The sequence below is a fragment of the Pelobates fuscus genome, chromosome 4 (assembly GCF_036172605.1).
Source record: "Pelobates fuscus isolate aPelFus1 chromosome 4, aPelFus1.pri, whole genome shotgun sequence".
Taxonomy (NCBI): Eukaryota; Metazoa; Chordata; class Amphibia; order Anura; family Pelobatidae; genus Pelobates; species Pelobates fuscus.
The window spans coordinates 261,392,240-261,409,133 of NC_086320.1; the positions used below are offsets into that span (position 1 = coordinate 261,392,240).

Here is a 16,894-nt window from a genome sequence, read left to right on the forward strand (position 1 = left end):
AAGTTATGGATAGTACTGATTTTTTTTACTTTTTCCATAACTTTTACTATATATTTATTTGCAAATGTAATTAATTTATTGTAAAATGTAGACACACATATATAAGTCTGGGTGTTATTAGCTAATGCATTGATTCAGAGACGCACAAGGGGGTTGAGAACAAGGGAGGGCTACAGATGTTAACATATTTAAAAGGATTGTTTTGGAAATGTTTAGTCTTTCCAACTATGAGGAAAATGTGCTCCATAAATGTCTCGTTTTGTGGCATGTTAATTGTGTAGCATATGGGTTTTAAATTGTAGTAATACCTTTTGTCATTGATTTAGTATTTATGACTTTATTGGCTGTACTCTACATTTCAGCAGTTTCACTTTTATATATTTTATAAATAGGAGACAAAGTTAAAATCACAGTTAGCTAATAAGTAATGTGACAATTTATCAGATATAGTATGTTGTGCTTAACACTAGATGAATTTTGCTATAAAATTCAGTATAAATATTACTACAATAGGATCCCATAGAAAAACCTTATTTGGCATTCCAGACAATTTGTCTAAAATCACCATGCATTCTCAAATTGTCATATTGAAAGATAGCCTTTTAATACCTGAACAATGCTATAAGCCTTTCAGTTATGTAGATGTCACAAAAAGGTTTACAAGTTATGGAGAATGCATTATAGTGGGAAGGAGGTCTCAAGAGACAGGTTTTAGCCATCCTGTAATAAATACACATTGTTTAAATTAACACTTATTTTCCCTGAATTTACACCCCTATATTGTCTTTCACTATTTGCTTACATAAGACTACAAAACTAGATTATACACAAAATGTTCCCTCAGCGTTAGAAGATAGCGAATTATAATATTTTATATTTATTCTATAAAGGATATCCACTTCTCTTTTCTGTTTTGCTAAGTAGCTCACTAGTTTAAATGAGACTCTTATTGGAACTATTTAGTGTAGCGGTTTAAATGTTTCAAATAATTTTCCTATTACATAGTTAAGTTAAAAGGACACTCCAGTCCCCTAAAGCACTTAAAGGGACACTGTAGTCACCAAAACAACTTTAGCTTAATGAAGCAGTTAAGGTGTATAGTTCTTCCCCGTGCAGCCTCACTGCTCAATTTTCTGCCATTCAGGAGTTAAATCACTTTGTTTATGCACCTCACTGCATTTGACTTACACAACTTCCTAAACACTTACTGTAAAGAGTCATCTAATGTTTGCACTTCCTTTATTGCAAAACCTATTTAATTTCGATTTTTTGTATTTCCTTATCTGCTAATAGCATGCTAGACTTTGCAGGAGCCTCCTGTGTTTGATTAAAGTTCAATTTACAGAGCAGGAGATAAAATAATTCAAAGTAAGTTACATCAGATTGAAAATTAAACCATTTTGTTTTCATGCAGGCCGTGTCAGTGACAGCCAGGCTTCATAAACAGAAACAAAAGTCATTTAAAGGAGCACTATAGAGTTAGGAACACAAACATGTATTTCTGACCCTATAGTGTTAAACCCACCATTTAGGTTGTTTGCCCCTCCCTTAGTCCCCCTATAAAAATTTAAAACTCAGAACAATTTAAAATTCCAGCGCCGCCGTGCTGGCTATGCCCCCTTTGTGACATCATCAAATGCCCAATTTTTAGTCAATCTATTACACAGCGAAAGCATTGGATTGGCTAAAATCAACACGGGGATGGGTCCAAATGCCGTTTTTGCCAATCAGGATCTCCTCATAGAGATGCATTGAATCAATGCATCTCTATGAAGAAAATGTAGTGTCCCCATGCAGAGCATGGAGACGCTGAACATCAGGGCTCATTTTTCGGCAGCACTGAGCCAGGAAGCACCTCCAGTGGCCATCTAAGGAGTGGCCACTTGGAGGTGTCCCTAGAGGCAATGTAAACACGGCCTTTTCTCTGAAAAGGCAGTGTTTACATGAAAAAAGCTTGAAGGGAACCATTATAGTCACCAGAACAACTACATTAAGCTGTAGTTGTTATGGTGACTACAGTGCCCCATTTAACTCCAAAATAACAGTGAATTGAACAGTGGAACTTCAGAGGCATGATCTATACACTAAAACTGCTTCCTTAAAATAAAGTTGTTCTTGGTAATTATAGTGTTCCTTTAAGCTTGCTTAAGTTCTTTATATGTGAAGAGTTTTTTTCTTTTTCAATAGAAATTATCACTTTTATAAGTTATCCTTGCTACATCCCCTAGCTGTCAATCAGACAACTGGTCCTGTTACTTCCTGCTTTGTTCACCACCAGTGGAGCTAAACTCAAGATACAGACAATTGCATCTGTCAAAGCATCTGTCTTGCAAACACTTCCCTTTGAGCTGCATTGGGAAGTCTTTGATAGGACCACCAAAGAACTACTGGGCTGGAGAAGAAGGGGATGTCTTTCAAAGGCTGTAAGATAGACCCTGCCAGTTTGGGCCCCCCTCCTAGAGCCCTGGGATATATTTTGTGTGTGTTGTATGTTTGTGGCTGCTGGTGGCTGAGTGTTGTATGTGTTAAATGGGAGGCTTCTGTGTGAGAGTGTGTGTGTGTTTAGAGGCTCAGAGTTGTGTGGTGTAGACTAATGCTAACTGTATGTGGTTGAATCTTTTCGTGCTTGATGCCTGAATTTTGTGTGTATGTATGTTTTTATGTTTGTATGTTTTGTCCCTCTCCTGCTTACCTTTCCCTGCTGGTCTAATTTATTTATTTATTTGTTTATTTATCAAATATTTTACCAGGATGGATACATTGAGATTTCTCTCATTAGAATCTAATGATGGTACACTGAGAGCATTATCCTGAGATCATTGAGTCATTATCGAATGACTATACTGAGAGCACCAATACCAAGTGAAGACCACTTTAAGAGCTCCCTCATGGTCCAGTGCTTAGTTATCAATTCAGAACACTGGCTGCGGCACTGAGCCATTGAGAAGCATTGTGGGACGATGAGCGTGCTGTTAAAGTGGGCTGCCTTAAATAGATGTGGAGATGACAAAGTTCCCTGGAGTATTTTGATCGCTCTGCTGATAGAAGGAACGGGTGCCTATCTGGACATGGCGCTCCCCTTGCAATCAGAGCTGGAGCGCCATGTCCAGATAGGCACCCGCTCAGGATCTGACGGAGCCCAAGCCATAGGGAACAGCATAGGTGGACACCTATGCCACCTTATCCCACCTGGCCCCTTTCTGGGCCCACCCAGCCCCTATCTGAGCCTGGGCCTCAACTTTTAGTATCTAATTATTTGTTTTATTGCCATATAGGTCACAGTGAATAGCTATCACAGCTTTTTTCATCTAAGATTGAAATGCCTCTTTATGATGCATTGACCTGAACTAGTTCAAGGGTTCACTCAGTTATGAAGATATAAAATTACATTCTTAAACAAATCTCACTGATCTATCTTTTTCAGGGCAAAATACTAAATAGAAAAGGCTGCTGTCCAATTTGCACTGAAAGTGAGTAAGTTCTTTTTTTTTTATCTTTCATTTGTAATGCAGTATATTGTTATGCAATTGTGTTACAAATTAATACTTAAAATGTATTTTATAATTAATGAGCAAAACACAAAGTTTTAGATGTTTACTATTGCATACGTGTAAAATTATTTTTATGCATATAAAGTTGCACTGCAGTTTTCTTTCTTTTTTTTCTATTCTACTTAAAGATAAGCATATCATTTTTGTTTGTAAGATAGCTTGTTAGATCAATATAGAATGGAGATTGCATTAAGTATTTTTTTAAGTGATGATTCTACACCACCCCTAATTTTATAATTGTACTAATCAGTATATTTTTAAAAAATTTTGGACTTCATTTTTTTAAAAAATTCATTACAATTTGGTGTTCAGAGAATAAAACCCTATGTCTTTCATACTTTTGTAAAATGTATTTTCCGTGGTAGATTCTCTTAAATGGACACCCTATAGCACCATGAGCATGCCATCCTACTACTGTAGTGTTTTTTTTTTTTTTTTTATAATATAGAGGTATCAAGACCACATGCCTCCCAATTCTGGGATCCTACCCTTTAGACCCTGGTGTCCCACATCTGACTGCACAGTGTGAGCACATCATAAGATGTGCAACTGCTGTGAAGTGGGCATTAGAACCATGCAAGGAGCACTTCAGCAGTAGTACCTGCATGGTCCAGAAGGCTGGTGGGCCAGCCACACAGATGCTCATTATAAGTGTCATTAGTGGTACAGTTACATCACTGGTGACACCCAGCCAGGACTCCACTGTTGTGAGGTATGAAATCACCAGTTGTCAACATGGGTGTGCCTATAATGGGAAAAATACTTTCAAAGTACCTAACACCTCGCTAGAGCTTATTTACAGCATCATAGAACAAGCTGAACAGGACTGCTCACTGCAAAATTGTGTTAGAAAGTCCAAATGTCCAATGTTGATAAAGATGGCTAAGGGACAGGACACACGCATACATAGTCCATAGACAGATCTGTTGGAAACCCTCCCAGAGCTGCTGGACAGCCCTAATAAACTCAATGTTGCTTTTTCATTCTGAGAAATCCAGACCATGAAAGAAATGTATATGAGTTGATAGCTATCTTTATTAGTTTCTTGTTTAAATATTGTAAGCTTGAAGTTATATTTACAACCTAGTACTTAAATGTAAAATTGTATACATCATATGTGATAGAGCTGTTTTAAAAAGCAGGAGAGCAGGTACAGGGAATGAAATAGTGAGTAGCTTGGAAAAATCAAATGATTTATTCAGCATTGTGATTAGACAACAGCCATCTTAAAAAAGCCAAATACATAATTTTTTCAAACTGCCTACTTTAGAAAAACGTTTGTAAGTCATTTATCAATTTAAAACCCTGTCTAAGCATACCCAAAAATGGTTTAAACACTGTTACCCATACATGAATTATATTTTAATTAGAACCTGGAGTATGCACTGTGTTTGGCGACCCCCACTACAACACTTTCGATGGACGGACTTTCAACTTTCAGGGAACCTGTCAATATGTTCTGACAAAAGATTGCTCCTCTTCCACCTCATCCTTTCAAGTTCTAGTGAAAAATGATGCTCGAAGGACACATTCATTCTCATGGACAAAAACGGTGGACCTGGTAATAGGAGGAAGCATTATTAGCCTGCAACAGCATCTTACAGTGAAATGGAATGGAACAAGAATATCATTGCCTTATGAGACACCTCAATTTCACATAGATTTGGAAGGCTACCTCCTCAAAGTGACTGCCAAAGCAGGTAAGAATTGCACAAGTTGTTGCACTGAAATTGCATTAGCTACTTTTAATTTTTGAATGCATATACAGAATTATGTATAGAGCCTTTAACTGATCTAACCACATATCCTTCATTGCATCCAAACAGCTACAAAGGTGAAGGTAATAATGTGATCACAGTTGTTCCTTTAGGAGAACTATAGTCAACATATAAAAGCAAGAAAGACAGGCCCCTTAGCCTTCTTTCTTGCTTTTATATTAACCTCCCCTTAATAAAATATATTTTCGAGTTCTTATTATAGATCAAACTTACCTCTGTTCCTCGGCAGTCCGCGCCCCCTTTTTTGTCAAACTGATGAAGTAGCAGGGCTTAATCTCTTAGAAAAGCGTCATTGCGATCTGGTGCTCATGCGCGGCTTCGTGCTGCACCAATCGCGTATATCATAGAACGGCATTGAATGCTGCCCTATAAATGAACAACTGTCCCGGGTTTGCTCCTAGAAGAGTTTACAAAAAATGCATTCCCGGCACTCACAAAAGTATCATGGGTGCTTTTCAATGAATTTTCAGAGAATGATCTGTAAAATATATGTAGACATTAGGGAAAGAATTTGATGAGATGTATAATGAGTAATGAGTAGTGTGAAAATTATTTGAGACTGAAGAAATGGGGAGTGATGATATGAAAGTTTTTCTGGAAAATAATGGAAAAATAAAGGCAAGATTGTGTGCGAAAGATTTAAACTTTTAAAGTGTCAAACGATGGCTTGGGTGTATGTGGATAAATACATGTTTTTAAAGAAATAGGTACAAGTAAGAAATGATGGTGTAAAACAAGCTTTCTTTTAAATAGCAAGTTGAAGGAGAATTGGTGTATTGATGGGGTAAGAGGGGAGACTACTATGAATGGCTGGAGCTAGCTAGTTTTTGTTGGAGAGTGTACTGGGCAGAGAATTACATTAACAACATCTGGTATATTTCCTGGATTGACTTCTGAGTTAACAGACAAGCAGGTCCACAGAATCTTAGAAGATGTGTTAAGAGCTTAAATTTGTTTTGACGAACTGATTTGGGACTGTAATATCCTGGTTATAGATAAACATTGGGTGAACGCTGAGAAATATCTTATTAACGTGTCATATACATAGTAAGGATCCCTATGAGATTTGGTCTGCATAGTGAATTAACGTTCCAACTAAAACAATATTTACTGTTAAATGAATTAAACAGCATGTAAAACTAATGAGGCAATTTTTTATGTCATTTGATCATTTTAAAAAGTCACAAGAAACAATTATTTGGTACTATGGCACAATCCTGAATATAGGATTACATATAAGTATAAGGCTCCTACTTCTTTTCGTTTATTTGCCATGGTAACTCTAGGGCCTCTTTACATGATGAAGATCATACCTTATGACCTGAGGTTCATGTATATTTGCATAAGAGTGAAAAAAATGTTATTCCCTTGTTAATGATCTTAAATCAAATTCTGACACTATGATTGGCTGATTAAACACATATTCATCAACAATCGCTTTGAAAAATGTGCAGTGAATTGCTTTGGTTAGTAATGCTGAAATTTTAACCATAAACTCCTTTGTCTGAAGTACCTCATCATAGATGTGTCAAAGGAGGAGTGGAAAAGAAAACATTAATTTCTTTCCTTTTTTCTATTTTTTTTGTCCAATGCCCATCCATATGCCTGAAAAGTTACACATACAGTTCACATAAACCAGGATTTCCCTAGAGCATAAACTATTATGAATGCGCTATACAGAAAGATTACACAGAGGGAAAATAGAGACTGAATGGAACAAGAATAATGAAACAAGGACTTGTAAATATGACCACATGATTGCATGTTAAGAAGTCAATGGGTTATCCAAAAATGAAGGCCTCAATTTAATATTGTTGGCAAAGCTTTTCAAATTATGTAATATTTTGGCATAACCTTTTAGTATACTATAATTTTATTTTTAATCTTGATATATATTTTCATAATTTGACATACATGTATCTAAAAACATTAAATCATTTGAAAATCTTATCTAACAATATTAAATTGAGGTATAAGTTCTAAATAATATGGAAGTAGAAAGAGTTAGCAACCTTAGTTTGATAGTTTAGGATGATAGTTTAAATGACTGGCTTTTGGTGTGATTTTTTTTTTTTTTTTTGCATATGTAGTTCAGCAGTTGGCAAAAATAGCATTTACAAGACATTAATAATTTTTTTGTGTAATCATCTGTTTCTATTATGTTTTATTATTATTATGTATTCATGTTTAAGTAATTATTTATGTATTCATGTTTAATAATTTTTTTTATTTTTGTTCATTTTTATTATTGTAAAAATTATAAATCCTAAAATAAAGTAAAATAAAAATTGACATGAATGAAACTAGCACACAATTTATGGGAATCCATAAGCTTATGTAATAGCTCCCTTCATGTGTATTATATATAGAGAGTACAATAGGTAGTGTGTTCTTACATCATGCATATTTGTATAGGTAGGCAATGCTTACCTTCACCCATTCTGGTGTGGGAGTGAGGGCAGACTTAAAAATAATGCATGGATTCGGAACTCTTTTTAAGATAAAAATAGATGACTACAGAACTAGAGATACCTAGTTCTGGAGTCAAAAAAAGGGACTGAATGGGCAACACATAAGGGGCCTAACCCCGAGCGGTAAATAATAGAGAAATTCCAAAGCACGAAGTGTTTGGAAAGGAGAGCGAAGCTCCAACTACAAAATCACACTCGCCTGAGGGTGTGCCCACATGGGGTGTACTAAACTCCCCTGGTTGGTAAAGTAGAAAAAATAATAAATCTTTATTAGAAAATATAAACACAGTGATTGTCAAGAGACTATATAAAATGTATGGGGTACAGGAGTGGGGACTGGTCTCTGAGGCTGTTTGTACGGGAGGCAACAGGGTAAACGTAGTTAGGGACAAACTGTGAAAAAGTGATGTCAGATACTGGGACCAGACATCCACCTCTAAAGATAGCTTTACAGACTATCATGTGGTGATAGAGTGTCTGCATGGGTGATGCAAATAGCTAAAAAAGGCGCCACATAGCGCCGAAACGCGCGTCGAGAAAGACGCTTAGCCTAGCTAGACTCTTTACATTTATTTGATCTACACGCTTAATTCAGACTTAGGCTTAGGCTGATTTTTTACTTTTTATTTATTCACTTCTGTATAGGGTTGGGAATTTGTGGGTGTTTGGTCTGGCTGGCGGGGAGACGTCCTTTGCAATTGGGAGGCAGGGGTAGCCCTCTGTCCTGGGAGTAAGGACCCATCGATTCAGGGAATTTTCTCCCTATATTTAGCAGCTATCTTCTTTCCTCATGTTTTGATTTAATACTGCAACTTTGTATCCCCTCCTGGAGTAATACCATTAGGTTACTATATATCATTGGGATACTAGCATTTTGCAAGCATGAGCAACACATTTAACCACTGCTGCAACTCTGTCTGCAAATGTTTCTTTGCAAGCACTCTACTATTTTAAACTTAGAGGCTGATTACTACCTAGACGAATTGAGTGATTTGGGTATCTTTATACAAGAGGGATTCCTGTCAGTATGACTTCATTTCTTTTTTCCCCTTGCATTATACTTTGATCCCAATTTACCTTACTAGTGTAACCAGCATGTTCTTTATTATTGGACAACTACCTATGTAACAGGTTTAGTGCTTGCTACAGACTTCAGGGAAGGACATCCTGTTTATTGGGTATCCCTCCCAGAATAACAGCTTCTGAACCTTTATGCAGACAGTTTGGGTCTATAGGGCTATTTTTTTTTAGCTATTTGCATCACCCATGCAGACACTCTATCACCACATGATAGTCTGTAAAGCTAGCTTCAGAGGTGGATGTCTGGTCCCAGTATCTGACATCACTTTTTCACAGTTTGTCCCTAACTACATTTACCCTGTTGTCTCCCGTACACACAGCCTCAGAGACCAGTCCCCACTCCTGTACCCCGTACATTTTATATAGTCTCTTGACAATCACTGTGTTTATATTTTCTAATAAAGATTTATTATTTTTTCTACTTTACCAACCAGGGGAGTTTAGTACACCCCATGTGGGCACACCCTCAACCGAGTGTGATTTTGTAGTTGGACCTTCGCTCTCCTCTCCAAACACCTCGAGCTTTGGAATTTCTCTACTCTTTTTAAGATAACATACGCCCAAAACATAGGTGCCTAAGTATACCTGGGAGTTTGCTGAACACAAATATATGTTACTGCATTATTGCCCATGTATATGACATGCTCAGAACCTTCAATAACCCTTTGGCATCCTGGTATCCTTAACTAATACAAACTGCTTTCAATTTTTATACTTCTTTATAATCTATTCAGGGCAATAAAATACTACACATTATTATATTTAATGTTTTGCATCAGAATTCAAGGGAACCTATTTATTTTTGGACAACTGAAGTCTGACTTGCACACTGAATATTTTAAATGTTGTGTTTGCCTCATAAGACAACTTTATGAATGGCAGTGGCATGGTAAAACATGTGTTTCTTACAAGTCTGGTGGCCAGAGACTGAATCTTTTATATGTATAGAGGTTGCATATCTGCGTTAAACACATGAACTGAGAGATTGTGAGTGTCCCTGGTGTTTTGTGTGGCCTGACCTTTTTGCTGGCTACAAACTGTTAAAGACAGTGTTAAAATGATATAACAGATGTGAGTGAAAATGGTGTCTAATGAACACAAAGAAACCTTTTAAGCAGTTGTAATAAAACCTGGTGGATTCTCCTGAACATTCAGCTGTATATCCTGTCCATGTTTATGTCATGTGTAAAGCATTTTAAAATTGCCAATGCTGTACCATTATCAAATTGGGAGCTGTATGGCTCACATTAATGCACAATGGAATTACAATGTATTGGGCATACAACATTTACAAAGCTAAACTTTTTTTTTAATCCATTCAACTTTAAGCAATAGAAAGAAATTAGTAAAATGTCTAGCTTGAAACTTTAGGTAAGAAATCTATAAATGTAATCTGAATTGCATTTTTTTTTTTTTTTTACTATGGCAGAATATTTGTACTGAACGCTCCTGGAGGAAGTCTCACACCCAGTCAGACTTTCTCCATTATAGATTCATATTGTGTTCATACAACTTTAACTCTCTTCTTCACTCTGCTGTGGCCATCCCCCAAACTAACCTTACAGCCGATAGCTTTGCATGCTACTTTACCGACAAGATTGAACAGCTAATGAAATAATTCTCCCCACCTTGCCATTCTCTTTCTCAACCACACATAGATAATGCCTTTCCTACCCTTCAGACGTTCTCCCTGGCTACTGTACAAGAGGTGGCTGCGCTTCTCCTTTCCTCTCGCCCCACCACTTGCCTGCTCGATCCTGTCCCATCTCACCTTATCAGATCTCTCTACCCTTGTCTTGTGCCTTCCTTAACACACATCTCCAACTGCTCTTTCTCTTCTGGCATTGTCCCTGCTGACATTAAACATGCCACTGTAGTACCTATTGTGAAAAAAAACATCCATTGACCCGTCCTCCCCCTCTAACTTTCATCCCATATCCCTGCTCCCTTTTTCCTCAAAGCTTCTGGAAAGACTTGTCTTTACCCGTATGTCTCACTTCCTCAATTCCAACTCTCTTTTTGACCCTCTTCAATCTGGCTTCCGCCCTCTCCACTCTACCTAGACTGCTCTTATCAAAGTTACTAATGACCTAATCGCAGCTAAATCCAAAGGCCACTACTCCATACTAATTCTTCTTGACCTCTCTGCTGCCTTTGACACCATTGATCATGCTCTCCTTCTTCAAACTCTTCAATCACTTGGTCTCTGTGACTCTGTCCACTCGTGGTTTTCCTCTTATCTCTCCCAACGCTCATTCAGTGTCTCCTTTTATAATTATATCTCCTCCCCTCATCCTGTCTTGGTTGGAGTCCCCTAAAGCTCTGTCCTTGGTCCCCTTCTATTTTCTCTTTATACTGCCTCTCTTGGCAAACTTATTACCTCTTTCAATTCCACTACCACCTGTACACTGTTGACACCCAGATATATCTCTCCTCCCCAGACTTCTCCCCTGCTGTCCTGCAATGTGTCACTGCTTGCCTTTCTTCCATCTCTGACTGGATGTCCTTCCGCTTTCTGAAACTCAGTCTCTTTAAAACTGAGCTCCTTGTCTTTCCTCCTCCTAATACTGATCCTCCTCTTTCGCTCCCCCTTCAAGTTAGTGGTATCCACACAAGTCCATCCTTTCAAGCGTGCTATCTTTGCGTCAAACTTAATTCTGGCCTCACCTTTGGGCCTCACATCCAGTATGTTGACAAATCCTGTAGATTCCATCTTAAAAGCATAGCCCGCATCCACCCCTTTCTTACGCAAGATGCCACCAAGGAGCTTGTCCATGATCTAGTAAATTCACGCTTGGATTATTGTAACCCTCTCCTAATTGGTCTTCCCAAAAGCTGTATTGCCCAGGAAACAGTCTGTAATGAATGCTGCCACCAGACTGATTTTAAAATCTAGTCGTTCCTCTCACACCTCACCCCTCTGTCAGTCCTTACATTGGCTTCCTGTATCCTATAGGAGTCAATTCAAAGTGCTAACCCATACCTATAAAGCACTGAACAATGCTAGCCCCTCTTATATCTCTTCACAGATCTCCGCTCCTGTACGTTGCTCACAACCGTACGGCCAAGTCACGCTTGCAGGACTTCTCGCTTTCCCTTCCTATTGAATAGTCTGCCTACCGCCATCAGTCTTTCCCCTAGTCTTCAATCATTTAAGAAGTGCCTTAAAACCCATCTCTTTAGGAAAGCTTATGGCCTCCCAGAGTAACCTCTACCTCACATCCCTGTCTCTTGCTCTCTTTTAAAGTGCCAGAGAATACCACAGAAGAGCTATTTTAGCTCAAATTGCTAATGAACATAATGCAGGTCATTTTAGAAAGGTGTCAGAACACACAGTGCATTACAGATTGCTGTGTGTTGGGCTGTGTACCTGCTGACCAGACAAAGTGCACATGATGACTCCGTTCCACTGCAGAAAACGTCTTCAATGCGAATGTGAGCAGCACAACTAGACCATGGAGCATTTTAAAGAAAGTTGTCTGGTCTGATAGCTCATGTTTTCTTTTAGATCAGCTGTATGGCTGGGTTAATGTACATTGTTTACCTGAAGAAGAGATAGCAGCATGATGCAATATGGGAGAAAGTCAGGCTTGACAGAGGCAGTATTTTCCTCTGGGCAATGTTCTGCTGGGTGCTGGTTTTCATGTGGATTTTACTTTAACATGTACCACCTGCCTAGAGATTGTTGCAGACTATCTACACCCCATATGTTCCATGATGCCAGTGTTATTATCTTGCCACTCCGTTTTAAATATATCCTTGTTTAAGTAATAAAAAGCGTGTGGGGTTCAATATGGCTGTTAATTGGCATTAAAAAAAGTAGTAACTGGGCTGCACAAATTGTTCAGGAATGGTTAGAGGAATATGACAAAGAGTTCAACGTGTTGCCTTAGCCTCAAAATTCCCCAGATCTCAACCAAATTGAGTTGAACTGGAACAACAAATGGAGGCCCCACCTCGCAAATTGCAGGAATTAAAGGATCTGATGCTAATGTTTTGGTGCCACATACCACAGGACATGTTTAGAAGTCTTGTGAAGTTCATGCCTCAATGCATGACAGCTGTTTTGGCAGCACGAGGGAGACCTACATGATATTAGGCAGTTGGTTTTGCTGTTGTGGCTGATTAGTGTATATCTATGTACTGGTCCATCTTTTTCCATTTCACCTAGTTTGTAGCTGCTAAAATTACTTCTTTGCATTTTTATACAGTATCACTAATAACATCTGCTGCTATAGATATCAGCCATTTAAACATTAACACATGCTGGTAAAGTACAGAATCACACACCTCAGCATGTGGATGTCATCATGTGTGGCCAGTAGCAAAAGGATAGAGGCTGGCCAATAAAACTTACCAATTCTGTTCAAATGGCAGAAATAGAGATTAACCTCTTCAAACCAGGCAGCCAGTAATGTGTAACGACAGGGTTGAAAATTAACCAGAAAGCAGTCTCTAAGTTACAGTTCGCAGCTCCCATAGAAAATAATGTAACAAGGTTGTAAACATCATGTTGTCAGGCTCTTGGAGCTAATTATCAGCTCAAAAAAAATTGTAAGTGCAATTATTTTACCTACCTCCAATATTAAAGACCTAGAAAAGAGTTACCAAATCCCTATGCATATTGAGACAAATGGAGGTTTTTTGTTTCACCCCAATAAGCCCACCTGCCACATCAAGGCAAACCTCTTAGGTGGGTCCTACACTAACAATTCACCTGGTTTCCTCCTGTTTTGGGCAAACAAATCTCTAAGGAGACAGAGAGGGGCATTTTTCCAAACCCCTAAATACTTTGGGGTAGGTTTTGGGCTTGTGCGCAGGTTACTCTTTTCTTTGGTTTTTATTGTATGTTTTGGGGCTGTGTACATGTGTACTAGTGCTGCTGCCCAAGAGTAGTGGGAGTTTGAGCGCAGGACTTATTTTTGTGTATTAATATTAAAATCATACTACACTATATTCCATGTCCTGTCCTCTTGTTTTACATATTGGCTAACTCTGATTTTGGACTAGAGGATACCCATAAGGCATGGCTACCCTCCCCTTTCTTATATATTTGCTTTTAAATTTGATTTTATGTCTAGGTATAAACTCAGCTTCTTGTCTAATGCATTTGACCATTCTATCTAGAGATCCAATTTTACACATTGAGTTCATTCATTTAATCCGTGGCATAACATGATAATAGCCTGTTTATAGTGCAACGGTGGTTCTGCCTTACACATCTTATATATTTTGGTAAAAAAATAAAATTATTATCCATGTAAACTCTGCCTCCTGTACATCACTTGTTAAGAAGTTAGCAGTTCTTTTAGATAGATAGTTATAGTAATCCAGGTTGAAAAAAAGACTCAAATCCACTGAGTTCAATAAAAGATATATTTTAATGTGGCAAAAAAAATAATAATATTTGAAACGATTGCCAATTATGCTACAAAAATGGAAACAAAATCCTTCTTGACTCCATAATTGCATACGCTCTTTAGATCTGCAACCTGTTCACATACATATTAATTGTATCCTCGAACATTTTAATTTTCCAAATAAACAAAATATGCAGGCCTTTAAAAAAAATATCTACAGAATCCGATAAGACATCCTATTTGAGTGGAGAGTTCCACATCTTTATTGTTTTTATTGTAAAGAACCCTTTCTTCTCCTATTAGTGAATATGTCTTTCTTTCTGTCTCAATGGATGACCTCTTGCTGTTGTATATTCTTGCTAATGAACAATTTAGCACTTAGGGGGTTGTACTGGCTCTGTATATAATTATATAGTGCCATCATATCCACTCTGTAGCTCCTTTTCCCTCAAGAAAACGAATGCATTTTTCTAGCTTTTCCTCATAACAAAATTCTCCATCCCCTTATTAATATTGTAGCTCGCCTTTGCAAGTTTTCAAGTTCTGCATTATCTTTCTTTAATACAGATGCCCAAAATTGCATCTCATCTTCAAGGTAGGGTCTTAGCATTGATTTATAAAGAGTCGAAATTATATTGTGTACATGTTAATCAATATTAGACTACTAGACTTGGATATCTGTTTAAGTCTGAACAAAAATTCATCCAAATTTAGTTTCGCTCAAATTCCTGAACTTTAAGCCGAATGTACCCGAATAATGAACAAGCCGGTTGAGGATATTCATTTTGATTTGTGTTTCTGAATTCCACCTATGGCCCAAAAGAAAAAAGAGATGCTTGATTATAAAAAAAAAAGCTAATTGATGGATAGAGGGCAGTCACTAAATGTTAATTTCATTCATAGATCAAGTGAGAAGTGACCAATAAAGAGGTAAAAAGGAGAAACAGCAAAGAAGTGATTATTAATTTATTATTTCCCCATTAACTTCTTCAGTGTTCCCCTTTCAGCCCTTTAAATAGTTTACCAACCAAAAATGTTAAGCTCACAAGTCTGTAGTTTCCGGGTGGAGGTTTTCAACCCTTTTTAACCTGCTATGCTCCAATTCTGAGGGAAGGAGAAGAGTCAGTCAAGTGAAACAAAAATAATAATTTTTTTAGATTAACAAATATTTTTTCAGTCCTTCATCTACTGACTTAATATTGTTTGGATGGATAACTTAATGTAAAGCAGAACGTTCACTTTCTTTGGAAATAACAGTTCCCTGTTGGGTCTTATTTCTCTATTTTGACATTCACTTTCAGCACCACAGGTCACAGCAGTATTTTCTACCTGTGATCTGAGACTGTATACTTAATATTTACATTTAGAATGCAAAACAACACAAATGTGAATACAATATATTTTAAAACACTTATCTACACCCGAACTGAGAGCTTTCTCTGAGGCAAAGCTTACCTATTTAAATGAAAATTGGCCATCACACAAAAAATGTTCAGCACAAGTTGTAGGTGGTTTTGAAATGTTGTAATTTGCAGAAAATATACAATGTTACATAGTTACATAGGCTGACATTTTGCAACAAACTAGGAAAAAAATTCCCTCTTGACCCTAGAATGGCAGTCATATTAATCCTTGAATTAAGAAGCATTTACCCTACATTGAAAAATGATATCCTTGAATATTCTGTTTTTGTGAGTATGGATTTAGTTGCTATTTAAACATCTGAATGGACTCTGATAAAACCACATCTTCAGGCAGAGAATTCCATATCCTTATTGTTCTTAAGGGGAAAAAAAACCCTTTCCTTTGCCTTAGACTAAATCTCCTTTAGTATGAACTCCTGACTTTGTGTCCTATGTAAAGTCCTGTTTGTGAATAGATTTCCACACAATGGTTTGTATTGGCTACGGATACATTTGTATAATATTACCATATCCCCTCTGAGGTGACATTTTTCTAAGCTAAAGAGATTTAAATTTGTTAACCCTTTAAGCAATTCACAATACAAAAATAAGCATTTTGGAATGCTAGTTTGTGGGAACCCTTGAAAAGAAAAATATACACTGGCTATCTTGCTAGCTTGAAAAATGAGTAATGAATAATGATTTTACTTTAAAACTATTAGACCACTTTTACCATGTCATTCACTAAATTATTTCTACGTGTAATTTTGTGGTTGTGGCTTTCTTCCATGGGTATTCTTTTTTCAATCATTGTTTTCTTAACTGAGATACATTGTTTTATGTATTTACCCCTCCTCCTATCTTCTAGATGAACCGTCAGAATTTTGACATAGAGATATGGGTTTATTGAACATGCATATGTATTTATTGAACCAAAGATTACATCAGACTACAGAGTGAAGCCAAATGAAAGCTTTCCAAGTCTCAATTACCATTTAACAATTAAGTTGAAAAAATGTGTTTCAAAACCACTTAAAAGTGCATCAATCACTTAGACACGTTGTTGGCATCATGGTGCCTGGATCGTAAGAGAGATTCTATTTCCATGGGTCCCATGTATATGAGATAATTGGACAATAATGAAAGTGGCTGTTACATAAATTATAGTTTTCCATCAATCTTGCTTTGATCCATGGCTTTTTTTTTTTATCTTCAACTCCTCCATTGGTCAACAACATTTGGAAACTTAAG

General features: G+C 37.2%; 1 protein-coding gene across 1 annotated transcript in view; it reads left to right on the forward strand.

Moving 5' to 3' along the window:
* BMPER (BMP binding endothelial regulator) overlaps window positions 1-16,894 on the forward strand; it is a 198,776-nt gene that overhangs the window by 125,791 nt on the left and 56,091 nt on the right. Inside the window, exons 11-12 of the mRNA XM_063452077.1 lie at window positions 3,425-3,470; window positions 4,922-5,251. Of these exons, the coding sequence (XP_063308147.1) occupies window positions 3,425-3,470; window positions 4,922-5,251 (376 nt within the window). The remainder of the gene's footprint in view (window positions 1-3,424; window positions 3,471-4,921; window positions 5,252-16,894) is intronic.